This window comes from Pipistrellus hanaki (genome assembly GCF_964339955.1).
Source record: "Pipistrellus hanaki genome assembly, chromosome: 2".
Classification (NCBI taxonomy): Eukaryota; Metazoa; Chordata; class Mammalia; order Chiroptera; family Vespertilionidae; genus Pipistrellus; species Pipistrellus hanaki.
Genome location: NC_140504.1, coordinates 95024352 through 95044363, shown reverse-complemented (window position 1 = coordinate 95044363; position 20012 = coordinate 95024352). Strand labels below are relative to the sequence as shown.

Genomic DNA, 20012 nt, shown 5'->3' with positions numbered 1-20012 from the left:
TATAATAAACCTCACATATTTAAATTTATGATTTGGCAAGTTTTGACATATGTATATCTGTGAAGCCACCACCACTAGCAAAATTTATTGATCAGTTCAAAAAGTTTTCTCATGTTCCTTTGTAATCCCTCCCTGTAACATCTTTCAATTTCATGTCCTACTCACCTCCAACCTTAGACAACTACAGATCTGCTTTTGGTCACTATAGATTTTCTATAATTTTATATACATGGAATAATAAATTATTAATCTTTTGTGTCTGCATTCTTTCAGAATTATTGTGAGATTCATATGTTATTGAGTACATTGATTATTCATTTCTTTTATAGCTGACTTTCTTTCATTGTATGGATATACTACAATTTTGTTTATCTATTTACTATTGATGGATATTTGGGTTGTTCATAATTTTTGGTTCTTACAAATAAAGCTGACATGAACATTTGGACATGGACTTTTGTATTCAAATTGTCATGTGGATATATGCTATTTGTGTGTATATAAGTAGGAGTGGGATGATTGGGTTAAATAGTAAATGTCTGTTTAAATTTATGAAAAATAGCCAAACTATGTTCAATGTGGTGGTACCATTTTACAGTTCTACCATTGTGTACCAGAGTGCAAGTCTCTCTGCTTCATTGCCAATGCTTGGTTTAGTCAGTCTAATTTTAGTCATTCTAATAGGTGCATAGGGTATTTGTGATTTGAATTTAGTTTCCTATTGAGTAATTTGTTGAGCATCTCTTTTTTTTTCTTTTTTTTTATTAAGGTATTATATGTGAACATATCTTATCATTGGCCCCCCCATGTTGAGCATCTCTTTAAGTGATTATATGCTATCTTTAAATCTTCTATGATGAAGTGTTTATTCAAATATTGTGCTCATTTTTTTCCCCTAATGGGTTGCTTGTTTTCTTATTGAGTTTTAGTTCTTTTTATATTCTGGATTTAAATCCCTTACCAGATATACAGTTTGCTAATATTCCCCCCTAGACTGCCTTGTCTTTTGTCTTTTAACAGTGTTGAGGATAGAATTCCTTCACATTGATGTAGTTAAATTTGCCAACATTTTCTTTTATGGATGTTGCTTTTAGCATTTGGTTCTAGTCCTGTGAGTTTTTTTTTTATTTTTATTCTTGCAAACATATTAATTTACAGTTAAAAATATTTGTATGTTATCTAGCATATCTGAATATTTGTAATAGGGGTGTTCTGTATTTTTGAAATTTTTTTTAGTTTATAATTATAGGAATTTCAACTCTCCCATTCTTTTGATCTTCTTTGTAACCTATAGTTTACCATTAGTATGTTTTCAAAAAAACATATGTTATTTATAATGTTTTTGTTAGAGAAAATTAAAGATAATTTAGGACAATGAATAAAAATTCAAAGGACAATTTAATGGGGTAATTAATCACTAATACAGTTTAATGCTTTAATTAATATTGCCATTAGGGTTTAAGTAAATTGAATTTACTTTCAGCAGCTAATCAGAAACTTAAAAGATATTTGTTATTGTAATAATCTGAGCAATAAAGACTTATTTAAAAAAAAGATATTTGATATGTTAATGGCCATTTTCTATTTGCATGTTTAATATCTGATGCCTTATCTTCCCTTTTATTTTTAGATCACAAAATTTTTCCAGGATAGACATAGAGCTAGAAGAAACAGACTTCATAAAGATCAACTTAAGAAACTCCCTATACATAAATTCAAAAAAGGTGAATATTTTTATTTTCTAAATCATTACCCTTAGTTTATTTAAGAGTACATGGTGACCATACTCTTAATACTACCTTTTGAGTCTTTGCCATACACTGTGCCTAACTCTCAGTTAATAATGAATGAGTGGATGTGGGAGATGTTCTTTTTGCTGTGGTACATCTTCATGAAGGCAAGTAGGGTTCATTGAAGAGAACTTAAAAGCAATACTGAACCGTACCAAATGCTTTTTTTTTTTTATCATCATGTGCTAGTAGTTCTAAACATCAGTGGATAAAATCCTTCTCTTTGCTATGGTAGCCTGATCCCACTGACCTCCTTCCCACTTCTCTCCGACCATACACCATTGCATTAACACTGCATTAACTAAATACATAGGTAGCTATTGGGTGTCATTATGTTTTAAATGTATCATCTCATTTAATTTTCAGATTTCTATGAAATGGATACTATAATGGATATTATAGATGAAGAACTGGAGGGTCAAAAAAACTAATGTCACACAGCCAAGTATCGGCAGAGCTGAAGAGGGGTGTGGGTCTAATACTCTAACCAATGTAGCTTCTCCTACCTATGCTTTAGTGGGCTTTCAGTGCAGGTATGTGCTTGTTAAATCCTTTTGGCTAGCAGTTCCCAAACTTTTCAATTTAATATACCAGTACAAATGTTCTGTTTTTTTAATTCAGCAAAGAAAATGTATAGAGAGTAGAAAGGAGAAACAGAGAAAAAGTCATTGAAACTTAGTTCTACCAGTTTTTATGTTTTAATTAATAAAATGTTTTAAAAACATCCCACTTATAACAACTATTATTTTATGAAAAATAGAAAATTTAACAACAAAACATAGGAAAAAGCATATGTTAAAAGAAAGAGACATTTATAAAAACGCACTGCACTGTTATCACACAATGAAGATGAAGTAAAAGTTGTTCATAGACCAGAAGTAGTTGGCTTTTCTTCTGAGTAAGATGAGTAACCACTGAAGAATTTCAAATAGGAAAAATGAGATCCAAATTAAACCTTAAAAGGATCTTTCTGCTGCTTTGTTAAGAATAGTGTGTAAAGGGTTCAAGGGTATAAGCAGAGAGACCAGATAGGAGTCTCCTGTAGTAATCCAAGTGAGATATGAATGTGGCTTGAACTATGGGTAGCAGTTGAGGAGCTGAAAAAATCTTAAATTCTGGTTATATTTAGCAGATGGAGTACAATGGATTTACTGATGTTGGGAGAGGAAACAAGGATGACTCCAAATTTTTTGGTCTCAGCATCAGGAAGGATAAAATTACCTTATAGAGAAATAAGGTGGTTAATAAATGGTGGAGCAGGTTTTGGGGAAAAATGTACAAAATAATTTTGGACATGGAATTTCAGATGTCTACTAGACATTATAAATGAGCCTGGAGTTTAAGAGAGGTGTCTGAACTGAAAATATTGGTATAAAGATGTATTTAAATCATGAGAGCAGATGAGATTGCCAAGAAAATGAATATTAGATTGACAAAAAAATACCAATTATATATTGGGCAATCCCAGTGGTTCTCAACCTTTCTAATGCCATGACACTTTAATACAGTTCCTCATGTTGTGGTGACCCCCAACCATAAAATTATTTTCCTTGCTACTTCATAACTGTAATTTTGCTACTGTTAAGAATCATAATGTAAATATCTGTGTTTTCCAATGGTCTTAGGCGACTCTGCTAGTGGTTGAGCCTAAGACCATCAGATATTGTGAGAGGGATGTTCTGGATTGTGAAAGGGATGTCTGACTGCTGTTTACGCCTGATCCTGGTAGGATCTAGAGATTCAAGACAGCCTGGTAGGCAGTCTCACATCCCTCAAGGGGTCCCAGATTGGGGAGGGTGCAGGCTGGGCTGAGGCCCCCCACCCACCCATGCAAGAATTTCGTGCACCGGGCCTCTAGTATATACTAAAATTGGAATGATATAGAGAAGATTAGCATGGCCGCTGCTCAAGGATGACACGCAAATTAGGCATTTCCATGTAAAATTTAAAATCAACTTGTCAAGGCCACCCCACCTCCAAACATATACCCACAATTATTATATACTAGAGGCCCAGTGCATGAAATTCATGCATGGGGTGTGTGCATGGGGGTAAGTGTCCTTCAGATACTTTAATTAGTTATAAGTTAGTAAAGAACTTATTCACCACATACCACAACTCTGGGGTGGGGGTTGTGGGAATAGACAAAGAAATATCCGACTGCCCATTTAGGCCTGATCCTACCAGGCTGTCTAGAATCTCTAGATCCTACCAGGATTGGGCCTAAATGGGCAGTCGGAAATCCCTCTCACAAGCCAGGACTGCTAGCTCCCAGTTGCTCGCCTGCCTGCCTTCCTGATTGTCCCTAACTGCTGATCACCCCCTAACCACTCCCCAGCCAGCCTGACTGATGTCTAACTGCTCTCCTGCCAGCCCTCAATTTCCCTCCCTTGCAGGCCTGGTCACCCCTAATTCCCCTCCCCTGCAGGCTGGTCACACACTCCCCCCCCCCCCACCTGCTCTCTCCTGAAGGCCTGGGTGGTCTTCCCCCCCCCAACTTTACTCCCCTGCAGGCTTGATCGCCCCCAACTGCCCTCGCTTGCATGCCTGGTCCCTCTCAACTGACCTTCCCTGCTGGCCATCTTGTGTTCACATGGGGGGCAGGATCTTTGACCACATGGGGGCAGCCATCTTGTGTGTTGGAGTGATGGTCAATCTGCATATTACCGGTACTCTTTTATTAGATAGGATTTTCTAGTTAAAATATACATAACATAAAATTGACCATTTTAACCATTTTTAAATGCAGTTCAGTGACATTAAGTACATTAACATGTTCTGCAATCACCACCACCATCCAGCTCCAGAACTTTTTCATCTTCCCAAACAAAAATGTGTGCCCAATAAACAAAAACTCCCCATTCTCTTGTTCCTGCCAGTCCATATAAACTACCCTTCTACCTACCCTCCTCCGTTGTTCCTATTTTTGTCTTCCATTCTTTTTTGCATTTTGTGGTTTCAATTGAACACTTCATTTTATTTCATTTTCTCTCCTGTCTTACATTTCTATACTTTAGAATATTTTAGATATTTAACACATTGCAGACCAGTAGTTTTATTGCTAGCTTTACCCAGTGGCCAGATAAGTTTCTATTGAACAAGTACAAAAACGTTTTATGTAAATGTTAAAGGCACGCTTTCAAATTAAATATCCATTGTATTTTGAAGTTATTTATTACATGTTCTTACAAGCTAATATCTTTTAAAAGTATGATACTTTATAAAACAGTGTGTAATATGAAGTGAGAATTCTTGTGATCCATCCACAATGTGTTAATATGTGTGGAATCATACAATATTTGTCCTTTTGTGACTGGCTTATTTTGCTTAGTATAATCTCCTTCAGGTTCATTCATGTTATAGTATATAACAGAATTTTCTTTTTAAAAGTTGTATAATTTTCCATTATGTGTATATACTATGTTTTCATTAATTATGTGTCTTTTGATGGACATTTGAGTTACTTCCACCTTTTGCTATTATGAATAATGCCACTATGAATATGGGTCTCTAAATTTCTCTTCAAAACCCTGCTTTGAATTCATTTGAATATATACCCAGAAGTGAAATTGGTAGATGATCTAATAATTCTATTCTTAAATATTTTAGAAACTTATTTACTGTTTTCCATAATGACTGCACCATTTTACATTTCCATCAACTGTGTGTGAGGGCTCCAACTTCTTCAATTCCTGCTGACACTTATTTTCTGTTCTTTTATAAAGTAACCATCCTGATTGATATGAGGGGATATTTACATTTTCCTAATGATTAGTGATATTGAGTATCTTTTTTTTTTTTTTTTTTTGTTAATCCTCACCCAAGGATATTTTTCTATTGATTTTTTAAAATATTTTCTTCACTGATTTCAGAGGAAGTGAGAGGGAGAAAGAGATAAAAACCCCACAAATTGGGAATTGACCCCACAACCCAGGCATATGCCCTGACTGGGAATCAAATTGTGATCTCCTGGTTTATAGATTGACATTCAACCACTGTGCCATGCCAGCTTAGCTCCATTAATTTATTTTTTATTTTTTAGAGAGTGGAAGGGAGGGGGAGAAACAGAGAAACATAGATGTGAGAACAGGACTGGGATCAAGCATGCAACTGAGGTACATGCCTTTGACTGAAGTCAAACCAGGACCCTTTAGTCTTCAGGCCGATGCTCTATCCATTGACCCATATCAGCTAGGGCCTGAATATTGTGTGCTTTTGTATATTTTCTTTGGAGAAACATCTATTCAAGTTCTTTACCTAGGTTTTAATTGTTGAGTTGTAAAATTCCATATATATATTTTGGATATTAATTCCTTATTAGATTTGCAGTTATTTTCTTTCATTCATAGGTTGCCTTTTCACTCTTATTTCCCTTGACATACAGAAGTTTGAAGTTTGGTATAATAGTTAGGTTTTTATTTTGCCTACTCTTTATTTTGCTGTCTATGCTTTTGGTGTCATATCCAAGATATCACTGCCAATCCAGTGACCTAAAGCTGTTCCCCTTTAGATATTTAATCTATTTTGAGTTAATGTTTATATATGGGTCCAATCTCATTCTTTTGATGTCAGGGTAATGCTGGCTTCATTGAATGACTTTGGGAGTATATTTCTTCCTATTTGATTATATATATATATATATATATATTTTATTGATTTTTTACAGAGAAGAAGGGAGAGAGATAGATAGTTAGAAACATTGATGAGGGAGAAACATCGATCAGTTGCCTCCTGCACACCCCCTACTGGGGACGTGCCTGCAATCAAGGTACATGCCTTTGACTGGAATCGAACCTAGGACCCTTCAGTCCACAGGCCGACACTCTATCCACTGAGCCAAACCGGTTAGGGCCCTATTTGATTCTTTAGAAAAGTTTCAGACACAGTGGTATTGATTCTTCTTTGAGTATTTATACTAATAAAAGGGTAATATGCTTTTTAGACCAGGCTGACTGGACATCTACTGGATGTCCCACTTCCTCGGCACAAAGCCACTGTGGCAGGGGCAGGGGCAGAGGCAGAGGCAGGGGCAGAGGCAGAGGGCTATCAGGCAACAGGGGAGCAAGCATTTAGGGGGTGACCAGGCTGGCATGGGGGAACAGGCAGTTAGGGATACAATCAGGCGAGATCAGGCTGCCGCAAGGGAGCAAGCAGTTAGGGGGCGACCAGGCCAGTACAGGGGAACAAGCAGTTAGGGGAGAGATCAGGCTGGTGCAGGGGAGCAAGCAGTTAGGATGTGATCAAGCCGGCAGGGGAGAGCAGTTAAGGGGAGATCAGGCCGGCAACAGAGGACAATTGGGGGCGATCAGGCCATCAACGGAGGGCAGTTGGAAGCAATTGGCTGGCAGGGGAGGGCATTTGGGGGAATCAGGCTGGCAGGGGGGCAAGGTAGGGATGATCAGGCTGGCAGGGGTGTATCCTGCAGGATTGGGCCTAAGCTGGCAGTCAGACATCCCCTGAGGGATTCCAGATTGGAGAAGGTGCACTGGACCTCTAGTCAATATATATAAAAAGCCAGCAACAGGAATGCCATAATGACCAGAACAATCGGTTGCTATGATGTCCACTGCGGCCAGTGAACTGGTCCAATCAGGAGTGAGGCTGGCAGGCCAACCTTCCATGGTCCCTCCTCCCAGCCAGACCCGCCCCTGTTAAGCCTCTCCTACCCTGATCAAGGGCGGAGCTAGCCAACCAACTTCCTGTGGCTCCTCCCTCTGGCCAACCCTGCACCTGATCAGCCTCTCCCACTCTGATCTAGGTTGGGGCAGCTGGCCAACTCACGGCCCTTCCCCCTAGCTGGCCCCGCCCCCAATAAGCTTGTCTTACCTTGATCAGCCCACAGCCCCTCACCCTCGCCGGTCCTGCCTCCAATTGCCCCCCTAGCCCTAACAGGGGGCAGGGCTGGCCAGCCAACCTTCAGCATCCCCTCTCCCTGATTGGCCTTTCACCCTGCCCCCCCTACCAAGCCCCGCCCCTGATCGGCCTTCCACCCCATTGGCTCAAAGCCCCTCCCCTGTGCTGGCCCAACCCCTGGTCAGCCCCCCCCCCCACCTTGATAGAGGGTGGGGCCAGCCAACCTCCTGCAGCCCCTCCCCCCAGCCAGCTCCACCCCCAATTGGCCCCTCATTTTATTTAGGAATAGGGCCAGCTGGCCAACCACCTACTGCCTCACCCCCTTGCTGGCCCCACCTCCAATCGGCCCCCCACACCAATTAGGGTTGGGCCTGGCCAGCCAACTACCCCTGGCTGCTGGCTTCCAATAGGCCCCCTACCCCATTGGCCTTTCACCCTGCCCCCCCTACCAAGCCCGCCCCTGATTGGCCTTCCACCCCATTTGCTCAAAGCCCCTCCCCATGATAACCCCACCCCCACCACCCAATTGGCCCTCTGCTTTCCTCATAGCCACCTCCACACCCTAGTCTAACCCCACCACCACCACCAATCGGAGGCAGAGCCAGCGGGCCCAGCCTGATCAAGCCAATCAGGGTGGGCCGGCCAGCCAACCTCTCACTGACTCCTCCTCCTGACAGGCCTAGCCCTGAAATGCCATGATCAGGGCCCGGCCAGCCTGACCCCACCTGTGCATGAATTCATGCACTGGGCCTCTATTTTGATATAATTTACCAGTTAAGCCATTTGGCCTGGATTTTTCTTTGTTGGGAGGTTTTTTTTATTGCTATTTCAGTCTCTTCACAAGTTATAGGTTTGTTCAGTTTTTCTTAATAACTTAGTCTTGGTAGCTTTTACGATTCTAGGGATTTACCCATATTTCTCAGTTATCTAATTGATTGGCATATAATTGTTTCTAGAAGTCTCTTTTTTTAATAAAAAAAAAAATGATTTCAGAGAGGAAGGGAGCCCACAACCTGGGCGCTTGCCCTGACCAGAAATTGAACCATAGGTCAATACTCAAACACTAAGCCACACAGGCCGGGCCTTAGAAATCTCATATAATCCTTATTTTTGTGACATCAGTTGTGATATCTTTTGCATTTATAATTTTAGCTATGAGTCTTCTCGTTTTGTAGTTATTATACCTAATGGTTTATCAATATTGCTCATGTTTTCAACTTTCTGGATTCTCTTGCCTTCTTCCTTCTGCGGAGGAGTGTCTTCTGGCTCTTTATGTCCCAAATCTTTGACTTGATTCTTGCAATCTTCCATTCTGTTTTTAGGACTCTGTAAAATATTTTTTATTTCAGACAATGTATTCTTTATTTCTTGTTGATCCCTTATTATTTCTTGTTGATTCCTTATTATTTCTAGTTGATCCCTTTTCATATCCTCATAGGTCTTATCGACCTTTTCTAAGAAATTCTTAAAAACCTTATAAGTGTGGTTTTGAACTCTATATCTAGACTCTTTTTGTCCATTTCTTTCGTTTGTGATCTATTTCGTTTTCTTGGCATTTTCTCAGCTTTCCTGAGTTGGTAGCCTTAAAAGTCTCTGTGTTCAGCTTGGATGGGGCTGAGTTTCAGGGTGGAGCCTACAGCCTTGGCTTCCGTCAGCCATGCCCTATGAGGCTCCTGAGTCTCAGTATTCCTCAGGGTCCTTCAGTACTCGTTGCAAGCACTTCTGAGAGAAAGGTGCCCTCGAGTTTCACCTGCTACCAAACAGTCTAGGCTCTCCCCCAATGAGCCCGGAACTGGGGTTCAGTTCAGTTGGAAATGGGGTTGGAAGTGCAGTTCAGAGCAGTCTGGAGCTTGTCTCTTTCCCGCCAGGGCAATCCCGCAGCACAGCCAACCGTCCGTTCTCTGTGCGCAATGTGCGCGCCTCCGGGACCTCCTTTCTCTGCTTCCCCGGGTTTCCGCCATACAGCCCAGCTCCCTCTGTATGAGCCTGGGTCCCCGGGGTGTGGCCTAGAACTGGGGCTCAGCACAGTCCGGAGCTTTTGTCTCCTTCCTGCTAGGGCAATCTAGCAGCAGAATCAACAGTTAGTCCTCTACGAGAAATGTGCGTGCCTCCGGGGGCTCTGCCTATTGCCGCTCCCCTGCTATTCTGCCTCACAGCCCAGTCTATCTCTGTAGGAGCCTGGGTCCCCGGGGTATGGCCTAGAAGTGGGGTTCAGAGCAGTTGGAACTGGGGTTCAGCACAGTCCGGAGCTTTTATCTCCTTCCCGCTAGGGAACGCCAGCCAGGCATTCAGCCTCCCCCTCCTCTCCGGCTCCGTCCTCCACGCGCGCATCGTGTCTCTGTACCTTACGCTTTTACAGCTCCTCTGATTTTCCTTCTGGTTTTCTCTTTCCTTCTTGTTGTAGAATTTCCAGTCAGTCGACTTTCCTGTAGTTCTGAGTAATGTCCATTTTATATTTTAGTTGTATTTTATTGAAAATTTTGTGTGCGGCTGCAGTTAGGTGTTTACCTGTACAGCCATCTTGGATTCTCTTTTCTTGAAAGTATTTTTTAATTTTGGCAATTCACATATTTCTGTTTCTTTAGGTTTGGTTTCTGGAGTGTAATTTGTTCCCTAAGTGGGTCACGATTCTATTTTTTTTTTTAATAAATTTTTATTGTTCAGATTATTACAAATGTTCCTTTCCTCCCCTTCTCACCCCACCCTCTGTCCTTTCCCCACCCCCCATTGTCCTCATCCATAGGTGCACAATTTATGTTCAGTCTCTTCCCACATCTCCCTCTCCCCTTTTCCCCAAGAATCATCAGTTCACTCCCCTTCCATACTTCTGATTCTATTATATTCAACAGTTAATATTGTTCATCAGATTTTTTTTTTTTTTTAGTTTCCTTGGTCTTTAGATTCACTTGTTGATAGTTACGTATTTGTTGTTCATAATTTTTATCTTTATTTACTTTCTCTTCTGAAAGAACCCCCTTCAGCAATTCATATAATTCTGGTTTGGTGGTGATGAACTCCTTTAGCTTTTTTTTATTAGTGAAGCTCTTTATCTGACCTTCGAATCTGAGTGATAGCTTTGCTGGATAGATTATCTTTGGCTGTAGGTTCTTACTATTCATCACCTTGAATATTTCTTGCCATTCCCGTCTGGCATGCATGGTTTCTGTTGAGAAATCAGCTGACAATCATATAGGTGTTCCTTTATAGGTAACTACCTGCTTAGCTCTTGCTGCTTTTAATATTCTCTCTTTGTCTTTTGCTCTTGGAATCTTAATTATGATTTGTCTTGGTGTGGTCCTCTTTGGATTCCTTTTATTTGGAGTTCTATGTGCTTCCTGGACTTGTAAGTCCAATTCTTTCACCAGGTGGGGGAAGTTTTCTGTCACTATTTCTTTCAGTATGTTTTTGATATCTTGCTCTCTTTCATCTTCTGGGACCCCCATAATTCTGATGTTGGATCGTTTGAAGTTGTCCCAGAGGTTTCTTACATCATCTTCAATTTTCTGGATTCTCTTGCCTTCTAGCTTCTGCAGAGGAGTGTCTTCTGGCTCTTTATGTTCCAAATCTTTGACTTGATTCTTACGATCTTCTATTCTGTTTTTAGGACTCTGTAAAATATTTTTTATTTCAGACAATGTATTCTTTATTTCTTGTTGATCCCTTATCATTTCTTATTGACCCCTTTTCATATCCTCATAGGTCTCATTTATTTTATCGGCCTTTTCTAGGAGACTCTTGAAAAACCTTATAAGTGTGGTTTTGAACTCTATATCCAGTCGCTTTTTGTCCTCCATTTCTTTCGTTTGTGATCTATTTGGTTTAGGCATTTTCACAGGCAGCTTTGCTGATGGGGCGGGGTTTCAGGGTGGAGCCTACAGCCTTGGCTTCCGTCAGCCCCGCCCTATGCGACTCCTGAGACTCAGGGTCCTTCAGTACTTGTTGCAAGCGCCTCTGAGAGAAAAGTGCCCTCGATTTTCGCCTCCTGCCAAACTGTCTATGCTCTCCCCCAATGAGTCCGGTATTGGGGTTCAGTTCAGTTGGAAGTGGAGTTGGAGGTGGCGTTCAGAGCAGTCTGGAGCCCCTGTCTCCTTCCCGTCAGGGCAATCCCGCGGCACAGCCGGCCTGCCCTTCTCTGCAGGCACTGTGTACGCCTCCGGGACCTCCTCTCGCCGTTCCCTGGTGTTCTGCCTTACAGCCCAGCTCCCTATGGGTGAGCCTGGGTCCCCAGGGTCTGGCCTAGAATTGGGGTTCAGAGCAGTTGGAGCTGGGCCCAGCACAGTCGGAGCTTTTCTCTCCTTCCCGCTTGGGAACGCCAGCCAGGCACTCGGCCTTCCTCCTTTCCGGCTCTGTCCTCTCCGCGCGCCGCGTGTCTCTGTACCTTAGGCTTTTACAGCTCCTCCGCACTTCCTTCTGGTTTTCTCCTTGCTTCTTGTTGTAGGATTTCCAGTCAGTCGACTTTCCTGTAGTTCTGGGTAATGTCCATTTTATATTTTAGTTGTATTTTATTGAAATTGTTGTGTGCGGCTGCGGCTAGTTGCCTACCCGAGCAGCCATCTTGGATTCTCCCCCCTATTTTTTTTTTTTTATGTATCTCATTTTTTTTCTTGTTAGAATTTTGCATTTGAAGAATCATTCATCTCTCTAAGACTTTGCAGTTTGGTTTCCAACATGTAGGACTTTCTCGACTCAGCATAGGAAGAGATTTGGAAATCTCCCAAGCCTTTTCTGGGTATGCATTCTTTTTGGGCTTTTGGATGTAATTTTCTTTCTGAAGGAATTCAGAGCTTGCTCTGGTGTCCATTATGATATTACAGCCTCTCTTGTTTAGTACCCAGTGTATCTATGGTACTACAAATTTTAGTGCATGGTTGATCAGCTATCTTTGTTTTCAGGGATCCCTAACCTTGCATCCCATTCTTGTCAATATTTAGATATAGCAAGACAGGCACCATTCTTTTGGTCAGCTCCTATAAACTTCTGATCTTAGACATATATTCTGTACCTTGTCATCCTCAGGTAGAAGATAGTACCATGGCAGGGGAAAGGGCCTGTGGTGTAAGGGAGTGGACCATGTCATGAATTTTCTTACCATGCTTTTATACTGTTGGTTTCGCCCATGCCTGGAGTGCAGGAACTTTTTAACTGCTTTTTAAATTTCTCACAGAGATATTTCATCTGTTTGTTATTGTTAAGTCTATTGAGATAAACTTGAGTGTCCATTTCTGCCATCTTGCTGACATTACTTCTCTCCTTCAATTTAAAAAAAAATTAATTGAATTTATTGGGTTAATATCGGTTAATAAAATTATACAGGTTTTAGGTACATAATTCTGTAACACATCATCTGTATATTCTATTTTGTGTTTACCATTCCAGATAAAGTTCTCTTCCATCATCATTTATTCCCCCCTTTTCCTTCTTTAACTACCCCTTTTCCTCTGATAATTACCATATTGTTGTCTGAGTCTATGAGGTTTTTCTTTTTTTTCCTTTCTCCCTTCACTTTTTTCACTCAACCTCTCAACCCAACTCCCCTCTGAAATCCATCAGTCTATTCTGTGTATCTATAAGTCAGTGGTTTTAAACCTTTCTAATGCTGCAACCCTTTAATACAGTTCCTCATGTTGTGGTGACCCCCAACCATAAAATTGTTTTACAACCATAAATTTTATGGTTGGGGGTCACCACAACATGAGGAACTGTATTAAAGGGTCGCGGCAATAGAATGGTTGAGAACCAATGCTATAAGTCTATTTCTATTTTGTTAGTTTATTTTCTTCATTAGATTCCATGTATGTGTGAAATAATATGATACTTGTCTTACTCTGACTGGCTTATTTCACTTAGCATAATGCTCTTCAGGTCCCTCCAACTATCACAAAGGTATGTTCTCATTCTCTCTCTCTCTCTCTCTCTCTCTCTCTCTCTCTCTCTCTCTCTCTCTCTCTGTCTCTCCTTGCCCCCCCCCCCCCCCCTTGTACAGCTGAGTAGTACATTGTGTAAATGTGCCACAGCTTGATATATAATTTTAGAGAAGAAGGGGGGGAATAGAAACATCAGTGATGAGAGAGAATCATTAATTGGCTGCCTTCTGCATGCCCCCCACTGGGGATTAAGCCCGCAACCTGGACATATGCCCTGACCAAGAATCTAACCTTGATCTCCTGATTCATGTGTCGATGCTCAAACTATACCAGCTGGGCATACTACAGCTTTTTGATCCACTCATCTATTGATAAGCACTTGGATTGCTTACAGATCTTGGCTGCTGTGAATAATGCTGTAGTGAACATAGGGGTGCCCAGAAAGGTATCATTGGGTCATAAAGCAGTTCAATTTTTAATTTGAGGTAAGTCCATACTGCTTCCCACAGTAATTACACGAATCTGCATTCCCACCAGCAGTACACAAGGGTTCCTTTTTCTCCACATCCTTACCAGCACTTATCATTTGTTGATTTGTTGATGGTAGACATTCTGACAGGTGTGAGGTGATATCTCATTGTCATTGTAATTTTATTTCTCTGATGATCAGTGATTTTGGACATTTTTTCACATGTCTCTTAGCCATCTGTATGCCCACTTTGGAGAAGTGTCTATTTAGATCCTTTGCCCATTTTTAAAAAATATATTTTATTGATTTTTCACAGAGAGGAAGAGAGAGGGATAGAGAGTTAGAATCATCGATGAGAGAGAATCATCGACCAGCTGTCTCTTGCACACCCCCTACTGGGGATGTGCCCGCAACCGGAATCGAACCCGGGACCTTTCAGTCTGCAGGCCGATGCTCTATCCAGTGAGCCAAACCGGTGCTGGCTGCCCTTTTTTTTTTTTTTATTGGATCATCTTCTTTCTGGTAAATTGTGTAAGTTCTTTAGCTATTTTGGAGAATTGGATTGGTGCCTTTTTTGGTATTGAGCTTTTAGCTAGTTTGCTTGTTTTTATATATTTTTACATACATTTCAAGAGAGGAAGGGAGAGACAGAAACATCGAAGATGAGAGGGGATAATTGATCCTCCTGCATGCCCCACATTGGGAGCCCCTAACTGGGGCATGTGCCCTGACCAAAAATTGAACCACAGTCTCCTGGTTCAGAGGTTGACGTTAAACCACTGAGCCATGCTGGCTGGGCTATTGTTGAGTTTTATAAGTTCTTTATAAATTTTGGATATTAAACCCTTATTTGCTGTATCATTGATTAATATATTCTCTGATTCAGTGGAATGTCTTTTCACTTCATTGATGGTTTCCTTTGCTGTGCAAAAACTTTATAGTGTGATGTAGTCCAATATGCTTATTTTTTCTTTTGTTTCTCTTGTCCAAGGAGATATATCAGGAAAAAAAAATATGGCTATGATAAATGTCCAAGATTTTATTACCTATGTTTCTTCTGGGAGTTACATAGTTTTGAGTTTAACATTTAAGTTTTCAATACATTTTTAGTTTATTCTTGTGTATTGTGTAAGAAGGTGGTCTAGTTTCACTTTTTTTTTACGTTTCTACCCAGTTTTCCCAACACCATTTATTGAATAGACCATCTTTATGCTATTGTGTGTTTTTCTTTCTTTTGTCTAATAGTATTGACCATAAAGGCATAGGTTTATTTCTGGGCTCTCTTTTCTGTTTCAGTGAACTGTATATGTCTGTTTTTATGCCAGCACCATTCTGTTTTGATTACTATGGCCTTGCAGTATAGTTTGATATCAGGCAGTGTGATTCTTCCAATTTTGTTGTTCTTTCTCAAGATGGTTGTTGCTATTCAGGATCTTTTGTAGTTCCATTTAATTTTTTATAAAATATATTTTATTGAGTTTTTACAGAGAGGAAGAGAGAGGGATAGAAAGCCAGAAACATCGATGAGAGAGAAACATCTGACCAGCTGCCTCCTGCACACCCCTACTGGGGATGTGCCCGCAACCAAGACATATGCCCTTGACTGGAATCGACCCTGGGACCCTTCAGTCTGCAGGCCAATGCTGTATCCACTGAGCCAAACTGGTTTCGGCCATATAAATTTTTAAAATATTTCTTCTACTTTTGTGTAATACACCATTGATATCTTGATAGGAATTGTGTTGAATCTATAGATTGTTTCAGATATTATGGAAATTTTAATGTTAACTTTTTCTATCTATGAACATGGTATATGCATCCATTTATTTGTATCTTCTTCAGTGTCTTATAATTTTCCGAATACAGGTCTTGTATCCTTGGTTAAATTTATTTCTAGATATGTTTTTTTCCATTCATTTATAAATGGGATTGTTTTCTTAGTTTCCCTTCTTAGATTATTAGTGTATAAAAATGCAACTGATTTCTGGTTATTTATTTTGTATCCTGTTACTTAACTGAATTTATCAATTCTAGTAATTTTTTGGTGGAATCTTTAGAGTTCTCTCTATATAGTATCATGTCACCTGCAAATAATGACAGTTATACTTCTCTCTTTCCAACTGGGATGTCTTTTATTTATTCACTAGAGGCCCTCTGCACGAGGGGAGTGGGGGTTGTCCCTCAGCCCACCCTGCACCCTCTTCAATCTCGGACAGCCTTTTCACAATCCAATACTGCTGACTCCCAACCACTCGCCTGCCTGCCAATTTCCCCTAACCTGTTTCTGCCTGCCAGCCTGATCACCCCCTAACCACTCTCCTGCCAGCCTAACTGACACTTAACTGCTCCCCTGCCAGACCGATTGCCCCTAATTGCCCTTCCCTGCCAGCCTGGTCACCTCTAACTACCCTCCCTTGAAACCCTGGTCGCCCCTAACTGCCCTCCCCTGCTGGCCTCGTCACCCCTAACTTACTTCCCTTGCCAGCCTGGTCACCCCTAACTGCCTTTTCCTGCTGGCGAAGTTACCCCCAACTGCCCTCCCATGCAGGTCAGATTGCCCCCAACTACCCTCCCCTGCTAGTTTGATTGCCCACAACTGCCCTCCCCTGCTGACCATCTATGGCCATCTTGTGTCTACATGGGGACAGCCATATTTGACCACATGGGGGCAGCCATCTTATGTGTTGGAGTGATGGTCAATTTGCATACTACCTCTTTATTATATAGGATGTCTGATTGCTGTGGCTAGGACTTCCAGTACTAGGTTGAACAAGAGTGGTGAAAGTGAACACCCTTGTCTTGTTCCTGATCTTAAGTGAAATGCCCATTGAATATAATGTTGGCTATGGGTTTGACATATGTGGACTTTTTTACATTGAGGTATACTCCCTCTTCCCACTATGCTTAGAACAAGCATATCAAACTCAAAGGCTAACATGGGCCAAATAAACAAGATTTAAATTTATGTGGGCCACAAGAAAACAAAAGCTTCCATTTTCATAGAAATGTAGGTTTATTTCGATAAGAGACATGCTGAATACAAAGGGCTGAAATAAATGAGTAATTATTAACATAAAATAATATTTTAATAAAAATTAATATTTTTTCTTGAACATTAACTTACCAGACACTGAATAACTGCACAAATTAATAAGCAAACATTGTAATTCATGATTAATAACTATGTATAACAGGTTATTATAAAAATCAAGTTGTAAAATTTTTATAAAAATGTTTCTTATATAGAGTTGTATTGGCTGAGCCGCAAAAATATTCATTGTGGACTGCATGCAGCCTCTGGGTCTCAAGTTTTACATGCTTGGCTTAATAGTTTTTATCATAAATGAGTGCTAGATTTTATCAAATGCTTTTTCTGCAACTATTGATATGGTGTGATTTTGACCCTTCATATTGTTTATGTGAAGTATCCTGCTTATTCATTTGATGATTTTGTACCAAACTTGCATCCCCTGAATAAATCCTACTTGCTCATAGTGTATGACTTTTTTTTTTTTTAAATATATTGCTGCATTGAGTTTGTTAATATGTTGTTGAGTGCTTTAGCATCTATGTTCATCAGGGATATTGTCCTATAATTTTCTTTCTTTGTAGTGTCTTTATCTGGTTTTGTAATAATGCTGGCTTTGTAAAAAGAGCTTGGGAGTCTTCCTTCCTCTTGAATTTCTTGGAAGAGGATATATGTTAGTTCTTTGAATGTTTGGGGGGAAAGTCACCTGTGAATCCATATGCTCCAGGATTTTTGTTAATTTATTTCTGCTTCAATTTCATTAGCTGTTATATGTCTATTCAGGTTTCTGATTTTTCTTGATTCAATTTTGGAAGATTGTAAGTTTCTAGGAATTTATCCCTTTAGTCCAGATTATCCAACTTGTTGGCATATAGTTGTTCATAATATGTTCTTACAGTCCTTTGTATTTCTTTGGTGTTAGTTGTTACTACTTTACCTCTTTCATTTCTGTTTTTATTTATTTGGGTCCTCTGTCTTTTTTCTCGATAAGTCTGGTTAAAATTTTGTCAATTTTGTTTTTTCTTCTCAAAGAACTAGCTCTTGATTTCATAGAGTTCTTGTATCACATATACACACACTCACATACACAGTATATATGTATATATATGTATGTATATATGAGAATCCTATTGAATAAAAGAGTAATATGCAAATTTACCATCACTACAACACACAAGATGGCTGCCCTCATGTGGACACAAGATGGCCGGTAGGGGAGGGCAATGTGGGTGATCAGGCCAGCAGGGGAGGGCAATTGGGAGTGACCAGGATTGCAAGGGAGGGCAGTTGGGGCAACCAGGCCAGGAGGGGAGCGCAGTTAGGGGTGACCAGGCCTGCAGGGGTGGGCACTTGCGGGGGGAGTCTAGGTCTGCAGGGGAGTGGTTAGGGGGTGATCATGCTGGTAGGCAGTAGTAGTTAGGGGTATCTGCAGGCAGGCAGGTGAGCGGTTGAGAGCCAGCAGTCCTGGATTCTGATAGGCAGTCAGACATCCCTTGAGGGTTCCCAGGTTAGAGAGGGTGCAGGCTGGGCTGCATGCATGAATTTTGAATTTTGTGCACTAGGTCTTTAGTGTGTGTGTAAATAAATATAATTTTAGAAGCCAGGTGCATGAATTTGTGCATGGGTGGGGACCGGCCGGTCTGGCCCCAATCAGGGCAGACCGGGGCTGGGCCTTTCAGGAGGAAGAGAGCTTAGAGGTTGGCCGGCCATCCCACCACAATCAGGGCCTGATCAGGCCCGGGCCAGCTGGGGAAAGGGGCTATGGATGATTGGCCATCGCATCCTGCCCTTGATTGGGGTTGGGGGGCCAATCTGGGGTGGGACCAAGTGGGGAGAAGAACTGCAAGAGGTGGGCGGGCTGACCTCGCCCCCCCATTGGGGTTGGGGGGTTGATCAGAGGTGGAGCCAGCAGGGGGGAGGTGCTGTGGGCTGATTAGGGTGGTGGGGGCCCATCGGGAAGATGGCTAGCTGGGGGGAGGGCCTCAGAAGGTTGGCCAGCCAGCCCCACCCCTGATCAGCCAGTTCACTGTCCACAGTGGGCATCATAGTGACCAGTCATTATGGACGTTACGGTCTCTGGCTTATTATATATATAGTTTTCTGTGTCATTCATTTCTGTTCTGATCTTTATTATTTCCATTTTTTTTTTTTTTTTTTTTTTTTTTTTTTTTACTAAGTTTGAACTTTGTTCTTTTTTTCAGCTCCTATAAATATAACTTTAGCTTATTTGAGATTTTTGGTTTCTTGAGGTTGGTCTGTAATCCTATGAATTTTCCTTAGTGCTGCTTTCATTGTGTCTCATAGATTAGTGGGTTTTTTTTCTTTCTCATTTTTGTTTCAAGATTTCTTTTGATTTCTTCCTTGACCTCATTGTTAAACCATTGTTAAACCATTTCTTGTTTAGTAAGCTGTTTTTTATCCTCCATGACTTTGTGTGTTTTTCATTTTTTTTTCTTTCTTGTGATTGATTTCTAGTTTCATACCATTATGGTCAGAGAAAATGTTTCATATGATCTCAGTCTTCTTAAATTTATTGAGACTTGTTTTGTATACTAGAATTTGGTCCATGTGCTCTTGAAAAGCATGTATATTCTGATGCTCTGAAGTTGTTAATTAAATTCATCTCATTTAGTGAGTCATTTAAGGCCACCATCTCCTTGTTGATTTTCAGTCTAGAATGTCTATCCACTGATGACTATGAGGTGCTAAAATGACTTTATTACTGTCTGTCTCCCTTTATGTAAAAGATTTGCTTTTTATTTAGATGCTCTTATGTTGTATGCATAAATGTTTGTGTTTACAAGGGTTACATCCTCCTGATGGATTGCTCCTTTTATCATTATGTAGTGTCATTCTTTATCTCTTACACTATAGACTTTGTTTTAAAGTCTGTTTTGTGAGAAGTAAATATTGCTATCCCAGCTCTTTGTTCCTTTCTATTTTCATGAAATTTTTTTTTCATCTCTTTACTTTTAGTTGGTGTATCTTTCATTCTGAGTTGGGTCCTT

At 40.7% G+C, this 20012-nt stretch overlaps 1 protein-coding gene across 8 annotated transcripts in view; it reads left to right on the top strand.

Annotated features, from left to right (window-relative positions):
* RNF13 (ring finger protein 13) overlaps positions 1-20012 on the top strand; it is a 142928-nt gene that overhangs the window by 108732 nt on the left and 14184 nt on the right. For 6 of the 8 annotated variants that reach the window (XM_084875964.1, XM_084875967.1, XM_084875962.1 and 3 more), the window contains one exon: positions 1631-1724. In XM_084875964.1, the coding sequence (XP_084732090.1) occupies positions 1631-1724 (94 nt within the window). Of the gene's footprint in view, positions 1-1630; positions 1725-2156; positions 3220-5832; positions 5906-20012 lie in introns of those variants that run through there. The other 2 variants (XR_014794330.1, XM_084875966.1) reach the window with 2 other exon arrangements.